The 10,407-nt window shown below is 38.1% G+C and overlaps 1 protein-coding gene across 1 annotated transcript; it reads left to right on the top strand.

The window, feature by feature from the left end:
* Positions 1–6,906: 6,906 nt before the first annotated feature.
* Positions 6,907–8,592, top strand: LOC118850495 (olfactory receptor 6C2-like). Its single transcript, XM_036759933.1, has 2 exons — positions 6,907–6,918; positions 7,648–8,592. Exon 2 carries the CDS (start codon positions 7,654–7,656, stop codon positions 8,590–8,592), a length of 939 nt encoding a protein of 312 aa, XP_036615828.1. The 5' UTR covers positions 6,907–6,918; positions 7,648–7,653.
* The last annotated feature ends 1,815 nt before the right edge of the window (positions 8,593–10,407 follow it).

The following is a 10,407-nucleotide window of genomic DNA, read 5'->3' as shown; positions in this document are numbered from 1 at the left end:
CTAAAACTAGGAAACAACTCAGAAATAATTGTTAATTACTGTCCTGAAACTTCTCATAGTAAATCGTCATTTCTTTAATGATCTGTCTAGTTAGATGAGTCACAGTGAAGCCTCAAAGCCCCCGGTGGAAATAATACAGAAGTGGCACATTTTTTTCAGACATTGTGAAGGGTATACAAATGCCTTGTTCTGACTTTTGAATCAGAATGCACTTTGCCCTAAAACCTTCTTCAAATGTTGCCTGAAATTTCATGTTTAGAAATGGCAAACACTCCTTGGAGGACTAACATACTACGGAGTTATGGTTTTGTTCTACTTGATTGTAAGTTAATTTTTACAGTATCTCCAGAGCTAATATCTATGAAGTACAGTGGGCCTGAAGTTAGGAAGAGTTGAGTTCAAATCCATCCTCCAGCTCTTTGTAGATGCTTGACTCTAAAAATAAAGTCCTTTAATTGCTTTATGCCTCAGTTTCCTTATCAGTAAAATGGTGATAATATTAGCATCTAACCCCAAGAGTTATTGTGAAAATAAAATTAAATAATATTTGTAATATGCTTTGCAACTTTTAAAGTGCTAAATAATTGCTAACTACTATTTTATCTGACTAACCTTTTATAACTTAGGACTAACATTACTGCACTGAGTGCAATGGAATGCATTTAGTGTAATGGGAAAAAGTATAAAAGGGTAATTTTGGAGTAGGGGACACTGTCCAGAGAAAGCAGACTTGGGCAGGGTGCTACAATAGGCAATATATGAGCATGAATTCACTGGATATGAACATTGAATGAAAGACATTTTCTCCCAGGTGATCATTCCCAGTGCACCATTAACTACTGAACCCAAAAATCTCACTTGGTGCCTTGCATATGTCTTAGCACCTGATTCTGCATAACATGAATTGGATATATAGAAGGAACTGACATCAACCATGTTACTGAAAATAATTTCATTTCTACAAGCCCAGAGGAAACACCCTTTAGGGATCTTGATGGGAAATAATTTAAAGCAATTTCTTTTAAATCTCATTAATTAAACTGTGTTAAAGTTGTAGCAATTTCTTTAAAATCTCATTAATTAATTAATTAAATTGTGTTTCCTGAGAACTATTATTTCTATTCAGTTATGAAGGAATTCAGTAGCTGAAACAATGTGTATTTTTGATTGAGAGAATTTGATTAGCTACTCTACAATTAATTACTATAGAACAGCTTTCAAAAGTAAAGAATTACAGAGTCCTGGTATTCTGGTCTTCAAATCACACTGGTAGACTGAGCAGAAACATAAGATTTTAAAAAAGAAGAAGGCTCTGAAATTCTTAGAATTAAAGAAAGAAGAGATAGCTATATAGTATAGTGGGAAGACCATTCTCTGGCACTCTGGTCAGAGGACCCAGATTCAAGACTTAAATATGTAGCATTTGTGTGACCTCGGGAAAATCATACTCTCCCATCCTTAATTTCTTCATTTGTAAAATAAGAGAATTGAAATAGATGGCCTCTGAAGTCCCTCCCAGCTTTACGTCTATGAAACTGTGACAGTAAGCTTTATGTTCACATTTTTATTTCATCATGGCCAATATTACCCAGAGACAGAGTCCACCAGAGCCTGGGGAGTATGATCTGAGGGAAAGGCAAGAGTGTCTCACATTTGCTCAGAATTTTCTCTTCCACCCAACTGCCTTTGGATGTTAAGTATCCCTATCTGTGATACATTCCTTTTAAAAGTATTTATTTTTAACGTTCATTTCTTTTTAAATTTTGAGTTCTAAATTATCACTCTCCCTCCCAGCACTGAGAAGGCAACCAAAATTACATAATTATCCATGTGAAATCATGGAAAACATGTTTCCATATTATCCATACCACAAAAAACGGTGAGAAAATTATATTTCAATATGCACTCAGAGTTCATCAGTTTCTCTCTAAAAGTACATAGCTTTTATTTTTATCATGAGTCACGGATCACTGTATTGATAAGATTATCTGAGTTGATCATCATTACAACATTGTTATTAATATGCACAATCCTCTCCTGGTTCTTCTCACTTCACTTTGCATCAGTTCATGTAGGTCTTGCCATGTATTTTTCTGAAACCACTCCTGTCCTCATTTCATAAAGCACGATAGTACTCCATTGCAATTATATGCCACAACTTACTCAACCATTCCTCAATATATGTATATGTATATGTATATGTATATGTATATGTATATGTATATGTATATGTATATGTATATCTATATCTATATCTATATCATCTACATCTATATCTATATCTATATCTATATATATCTATATCTATCTATATCTATATATCTATATCTATCTATCTATCTATCTATCTATCTATCTATATATATAGTCTCACCTTTTTAGGCTCAAATCTGGCCTCACTTACCAGCTGTGCAAGCCCAGGCAAATTGTTTAACCCTATTTGGTTCAGTTATCACACTTATAAAATTAGCTGGAGAAAGACATGGCAGACCACTGCAGTGTCGTTGCCAAGAAAACTCCAAATGGGATCGTGAGAAGCTAGTCATGACTGAAATGATTAAACAATGAATAGTTGGACCAATTCACAACTCTTTCAATAATTTATTAATGTACCTATTTTCCTTCATCCCCTCAAACATTGGTCATTTCTGACAGATGTGAAGTGGTATCTTGGTTTTAATTTGCATTTCTCCAAATGATAGTTATTTAGAGCATTATTTTCTTTTTTTTTAACTCAGTTTCCCAAATATTTGAGAGATGAGGCCCTTAAAAACTTGCTGTAAAATTTTTTATAATACTTCATTGTTTATGGTACCTTTAGCAAAATGTATTTTTCCTAACTATTTTTTTTGAATTAGGTCTGTTTTTGCTTTTGGCTTTTCTGAGGTCACGATTGCTACCCTTGCATTTTTTACTTCAACTGAATGAAGGATAACAGATTCTGCTCCAGCCCTTTATTTTAACCCTGTGTGAGTTTTTCTGTCTCAAATGTTTCTCTTGTAAATGATATATTGTTGATTTCTAATCCATTCTGCAATCTGATTCCATTTTATGTATGAGCACATACCATTCTCTTACATAATAATGTTGATTATGTATTTACCTCCATTTTATTTTCTTCTCTTTATCATTATTTCTCTTTTTATCCTGTCCCTTCTAAAAAGCATGTTTTGCTTCTGACCACTGCCTCTCTTAATCTACCCTCCTTTTTATCCATCCTCCCCTCCATATCTCTTATCCCCTTCCCCTTCTGTTTCCCTATTGGATAAGATAATTTCTATACCCAGTTCTGTGTGTGTGTGTGTGTGTGTGTGTGTGTGTGTGTGTGTATGAGTGAGTGTGTGTGCATTCTTTCTTTGAACCAATTCCAGTGAGAGAGAGGTTTAAACATTGCCTGCCATCCTCCACCCTCATTTTCCCCCCACTATAAAGGTTCCTCCTTGCATGCTTCTTTTATTTGAAAAAATTTCATTTTTCTACCTCTCTCTTCCCCCTTTTCCTAGTGCATCTCTCTCATCCTCTCTTTTTGGAGATCATCTCAACACAATTGTCTCACACTCATGATCTCTGTCTACATAGACTTCTAACTGTCTTAATAATGATAAACATAAAATAATAATTATATTAATAATAATAACTCATTTTAGAGGGAGAGGATTCTGGGAAGATGGCAGAATGGGTCAGAAAATTCCAAGCTCTCAAGATTTTCCCCCACAAAAGAATTAAAATAGCATCTTAGGGCTGTTGTAAAAAAGACCCCAGACACAGTTCTGAAGTTGGCAATTCAAGCATTTTATTCAAGAGGCTGAAGGATTTCCCCTCTGATTCTTGAGAAGTGGGCACAACTCCTCAGAATGGAAGAGTGCACTAAGTACTGAAGCGAGAACAAGCTTTTTGTGCAACTTCTCCCTTCTGGATCAGGATGGGTCCTGATCTTTCTGGGTCACAACATTACCTATATGCCTATTTCAGTTACCAAGCAGTTGCTACACTGTTGCTGACCACTGAGTTAACTCTGGCCAGTTTGAGCCAGTTTGCGTGGTGCCCCTAAGTTTGAGGTTTCTGAGCTCCTTCCATACATTGCTGACTGGTCAAGCTTTTTATCTTATCTCAGCAAGCTTTGAGTTGTCACAACTTTGGGCACTATGGCTCCAACTGTGTGGAAATTGAACTTTGTATATGTATTTCTTACAGGGCAAACAAAGTGTGGGTGGAGACAAAGAAAAAAAGGGGCACAATCAGGATCTTCCAGGATCAATTTGAGAAGATCCAAAGAAAATCCCTGGATGAGATTTAGTCCCTGAGAAGAGTAAACACCCCCAGGCTAGGTTCCTATTAAACAACTGGCACCAAGCCCCAGGGTTATTTGGTTTGAGAGGCTGCCTCAGCCCCAGCCACTGGAACTTTTCACCCCAGGATAATGAGGGGAGTTGGGTGTTTGAGCCCAGGAAGACTGAGGGAACCTCTGCTGGGGAGGAACACCAGCCCCAGCTGTGCTGCAAAGAGTGGTGGGAGTGAGAAAGAACTAGCATACCCCCGGTGAGTGCAGAAGCAATGAGGCAGAAAGCCCCTGGCTGTGGGCACTTACAGGAGGTTATAGGTTTGGCTTTGGTTCCAGGCTAGAGGGGAGAACTGAAGATCTGGGGCAAGAGGCACCATTTGCCATACCCCAGAGCTAGAGGTGATTTCAAAAATAAAGCTATTCCCACAAAAAAATGCACAAGCAACGGAGAAAGAATCCAACCACAGAAACCTATTATGGGAATAGAGATGATTTGGGTTCATTTTCAGAGGAGGATATTGAAGTAAAGAAATCCCAAAGAGTAACATCAAATGGTCACCTGCCCAAAAAGAATTTATAGAAGATCTTAAAGAAAACTTTAAAAATCAAATGATAGAGATGGAGGAAAACCTAAAACTAAAATAAAATAAAAATAATCTAAGAAAAACAAGAAGTTTATTAAAGGAAAGTCAACAAAATAGAAAAGGAGATCCAGAATTTCAATGAGGAAAATGACACCTTGAAAATTAGATCTGGGCAAAGTGAAGCCAGTGGTGTAGTTCTCCAGAATGATTGGACCAGTTCACAGATCCGCCAACCATAAAAAAACTGCCTCTGGAACCACAGAGCCTAGGACACTGCATATACTACAGAGCCTCTCTGCTCTGGAGGTAGACATGTTTAGTGTATTGAGTTCTGTCCTGGGAAGCCTGACCTCTTACAAGAGCAGTCAGACTCCTCTCCTCTCACTCTTTGGCTTATTAGACCTCTACCATAGCACACCAGGGAAATTTAATTTAAATCTTAGGTTTGGTTAGTATCTAAAATGTCCCAAAAGGAAATAAAAAGATACTTAATGAAAATGTAAAGCTGGTGTAAAGACTCTCATAAGCTCACATTGACAGAACCTTAAGCAACAATAACATGTACTGTTAGTTTCTCCTGAAAGGTTCAGACAAATATCAGAACATGAAGTAGCTTGCAGCTAAAAAGGCAGTGATAGATTTCATCTTGTGACTCCCTCTAATTCCATGTGTTCCGGAAAACAAAACAGATCTTGGTGCTCAACAGGTTCATGCTCATCCTATCTAAGAATCACTGAGGTGGTTGACAGGGGCAACTTCCTAAAGGACAAGTGACACTGATCTAAGAATCAAGATTTCTGTACCTCTCAGACTTAGAAGATCAACTCCAAGCCTGCACGCATCCATCTGAAGACACTGTCCAGTCACTTATATTCAGAAATGGAAGAGACACAAAGCAGAAAAGGAATTCAGGGGTCCAAAGTCAAGGCTCAGGTAGAAACAGCCAGGAGCTCTGTCACTGAAAAAGGGCTCAAGAGCTGAATAAGCATGCACGGTTAGGAAGAAACAGCCAGGACACATCTGTTCATGCCCTGTTCCAAGAGCACAGGCACTTACCTTTGCGACATTTTTATACAAACTCCAACAAAAAGATAAGACATTCTGTATACTCCTCCTTCTCCTCCTACTAATGCATGTCATGATTCCATATCATGTTCTGAATTGTTGCCTATGTAACAGCACTGTAAAGTGATAGTAATGGTGGTATTGATGATGGTAGTAGCAGTTGCTGCAGTAGCACTTGTAGTGGTAATAGTAGTAGTAGTAGTGGTAGTGGTGGTAGTGGTGTGGGTAGTAGTAGTAGTGGTGGTGGTGGAGGTTGATAATAGTGGAAGAATATTTAAGTGAAAATTCCCTATCCATACACTGGTATTCATGTGAAACCAACAGCATACTCACATGATTTCTCGTTAATTATGAGAAAAGTCGCATGAGAAATTTTTTTCATATTGATAATGAGATATTTTTATTCTTTTTTTCAACCTCATAATAACCTTGTAAGATAGGTTACTCTGTTGTACAGATGAGGAGACTGAAGCCGAGGGGTTAAATGACTTGCCCATGCTACTATAATTATTACCTTCATTACAAGTCCCTTGTTTTATCCACTACTTAATGTTGTCTTTCAGTAGATGAGATCTCTCTGTCTCTGTCTCTGTCTCTCTCTGTCTCTCTCTCTCTCTCTCTCTCTCTCTCTCTCTCTCTCTGTCTCTCTCTCATTTTTAATATTTTTTTAAATAATTAACTTATTTTTGGTTTTCAACATTCAGTCATAAGATTTTGAGTTCTAAATTTCCCCGCTCTCTCTACTCTGCCTCCCAAAGACAGCATGCAACCTGATATAGGCTATACATGTATGAGCATTAAAATATTTCCACAATAGTCATATTTTGAAAGAAGGATCAAAACAGAAGGGAAAAACATGAGAAGGAAAAAAAGAGAAAATAGTGTGCTTCAATCTGCATTCAGACTCAGTAGTTCTTTCTCTGGATATGGATAGCATTTTCCATGAGTCTTTTGGAATTGTCTTAGATCGTTGAATTGCTTAGAAGAGTTAAGTCTAACAAAGGACAATGGTACTATTACTGTGTACAGTGTTCTCCTCATTCTGTTCGCTTCACTCAGCATCAGTTCATGTAAGTCTTTCCACGTTTTTCATAAGTCCATCTGCTCACCATTTCTTATGGAGCAATAGTATTCCATTACATTCATATACCACAACTCGTTTAGACATTCCCCCATTGATGGGCATTCCCTCAATTTCCAGTTCTTGGCCACCACAAAAAGAACTCCTATCAATATTTTTGTACATATGGGTCCTTTTCTTTTTTGTATGATCTCTTTGAGATACGGACCTAGTAGTGGTATTGCTAGGTCAAAGGGCATGCCATTTGGGCATACCAAAATGCTCTACAGAGTGATCGAATTAGTTCACAACCCCACCAACAATGCATTAATATCTCATATTTCCCACATTCCCTCCAGTACTTGTCATTTTCCTTTTCCGTACTATTAGCCAATCTAAATATAGGTTCTTTTCTTTTTTCTTTGATCTCTGAGATACAGACCAAATAGTGGTACTGCTAGATCAAAGGGTATGCACAATTTTATAGCCATTTGGCATAGTTCCAAACTGTTCTCTAGAATGGTTGAATCTGTTCCATGTAAGAAATTTAAGTAGATTTTCCATCCAAATCCCATTTTTAAATGTATTTTGCCATGTTCCAGCTCCAATTCCATCTCTTTTTTACCTTGGCACATAGGTCCTTCAGATGTCAGAAGTCAAGAATGAGAAACTACACAGGAATAACATTATTCATCCTGAAGGGACTCACAGAAGACCCACAGCTACAGGTCCTTCTTTTTATCTTTCTGTTTCTCACTTACATTTTGAGTGTAATTGGGAACTTGACAATCATCGCCCTCACCTTGTTGGATCCTCACCTTAAAACACCCATGTATTTTTTCCTCCGCAATTTCTCCTTCTTAGAAGTCTCATTCACAACTGTCTGTATCCCCAGATTCCTATATAGCCTGTCAAGTGGGGACAATACTGTGACCTATAATGCTTGTGCCACCCAATTATTTTTCGTCATCCTCCTGGGTGCAACAGAATTTTTTCTTTTGGCTGCTATGTCCTATGACCGCTATGTGGCCATATGTAAGCCTCTTCATTATACAACTATTATGAATAATAGGGTGTGTACCACTTTTCTCCTTTGCTGTTGGCTAGCTGGGTTGATGATTATCCTTCCACCACTGAGCTTGGGCCTCCAGTTAGAATTCTGTGACTCAAATATCATTGACCATTTTGGCTGTGATGCATCTCCTCTACTGCAGATCACATGCTCCAATACACAGTTCATAGAAAAGATGGTTTTAATCTTTGCTATATTGACATTAATTATCACTTTGGTGTGTGTGGTTCTGTCCTATACATATATCATCAGGACAATTCTAAGATTCCCCTCTGCCCAGCAAAGGAAAAAGGCCTTTTCCACTTGTTCCTCTCATATGATTGTTGTCTCCATCACCTATGGCAGCTGCATCTTCATCTACATCAAACCTTCTGCAAAGGAAGGGGTGGCTTTGAATAAGGTGGTGTCAGTGCTCACAACCTCAGTTGCTCCGGTGATGAACCCCTTCATTTATACCCTCAGAAATAAGCAAGTGAAACAAGCTTTTAGGGACTCAGTAAAAAGGATGACATTTCTCTCAAAAAAGTAAGATATTGCTATGACTGAGATGTCAAACCACAAGAGAAAAGCTGAATGCTCACTAACTATATGTATGCGTTCTAGACACCCTACCGTATTGTGTGTTTTCCTTATGTACTCTCTACTCTTCACAGGCCTTTTTCTATCTCTCCCAAGGCTTGTGGTTGTTGTTCCTTCTTTGTTCTCAAAGAGGACCAAAGACACCAGGAGGGTGATGTCTTGACTTGCAAGTGAAGTGGATTTGAGTGAGACAGAGCAGTGCAAAGTCATCAGCCTCACTCTTTCCTTCAGCACTCCCAAGGCATAGTCAAGGAACAATTCATTACCATCCCCTCCTCAATTAAGGTTTCTGTTTTTAAGTGGCATGAAAATAAACTTTCAGGAAATTCATGAATGCCTTCTTCACCCAAATGTTCATATTCCCATGATTAAAAGGGAAAATGAACAATATAAATAAAATTATGACTGTGATTTTTAAAGGAAACAAGTATGCATACAAACTTCCCAGTGCTTCTTTAAGCATATTTTCATCTATGATGGTGGAATCAACAATTTGGACTCTTTCACCCAATACCTAATGTCCTATGTGACAAAGCGGAAATGCTATTCAGGTATGACAGCTCTGTCTGGATTAGCAAGCCTATTGTGAGTAGTCTTTTAGTTACTACTTCATTGAAAGAAAAAACAGCTATTGGGTAGAGAAACAGGATACATGGTCTTAATTACAACTCAGCCACTAATTAGATATGTGGCTTTAGTTTCCTCATAGTTCTGGTTTTAGACCAGAAAGTGTATGATGTTACTTGCTTCTCTAAAATTTTGCTATTCATGATAGTTGGTGATATTGATGAATGGCTTCATTTTGCTGCTCGGTGACATTCCAACAAAGCAGAAAAGTCTATAGGGGGTAAAAAAGGAGGCATTGTAATGAACAGCGGAAGACTTTAATATGCAATATCCTTTCCCCACTTCTTCCCCACCTAGTAAACCTAGGTTTGCTCTGCATATGAAAAAGTCAGCTACAATAACCTAGAGCTGAGGGACAGAACACTTATGTATCTTTGTCCCTTGATCTTAAAAGGAGGCAACAAAGTGTAACTAACTGAACTGGGATTATCACCATTAAGGGAAGACAGAATGCTTACTGAGAATTCTTAAGTCTAGAAGGATTCCAGCCAAAACCTCTCCCACCTCCTGTCTGATGGTGGTAAAACTCAGGTCTGAAGTTCTGAGGGAGTTCAAGAGAATAGGCTTCTGAGAACACTAAGCTTAACCTCGTTGCCCCAGTTGAAAGAGCACATTAGCACTTTGCCTCAAGATGACCACCATGGAATCAACACTTGAACTGTGGTGTTGGAGAAGACTTTTGAGAGTCCCTTGGACAGCAAGGGCATTAAATCAGTCAATAGTTTAAGAAATTAATTCAGACTATTCACTGGAAGGTCAAATAATGACACTGAAGTTTAAATACTCTGGCCACATAATGAGAAGACAGGACTCAATGGAAAAGACCCTAATGTAGGGAAAGATTAAAGGCAAAAGGAAAAGGGGATGGCAAAGGATAAGATGGATAGATAGTATCATGGAAACAATGAACATGAGCTTGGATAGACTTCACAAGAGATGCTGGAGGATAGAAAGGCCTCTTATGCTATGGATGGAGTCACGTACAGTCTGACATGACTGAATAAAAACAACAACAAAAATTAAAATTCAAGCCCAAGGAGTACAGTCAAAGCAACTCTTCCAGTACTGATGCCATTCCCCAAGAAGAGCCCTCTGGCCAAGTTATTTGTCCAGCCTTTCAGTGGCATTAGACCAGGGA

Source organism: Trichosurus vulpecula, chromosome 5 (genome assembly GCF_011100635.1).
Source record: "Trichosurus vulpecula isolate mTriVul1 chromosome 5, mTriVul1.pri, whole genome shotgun sequence".
Lineage (NCBI taxonomy): Eukaryota > Metazoa > Chordata > Mammalia > Diprotodontia > Phalangeridae > Trichosurus > Trichosurus vulpecula.
This window is presented reverse-complemented; position numbering and strand designations above follow the sequence as displayed.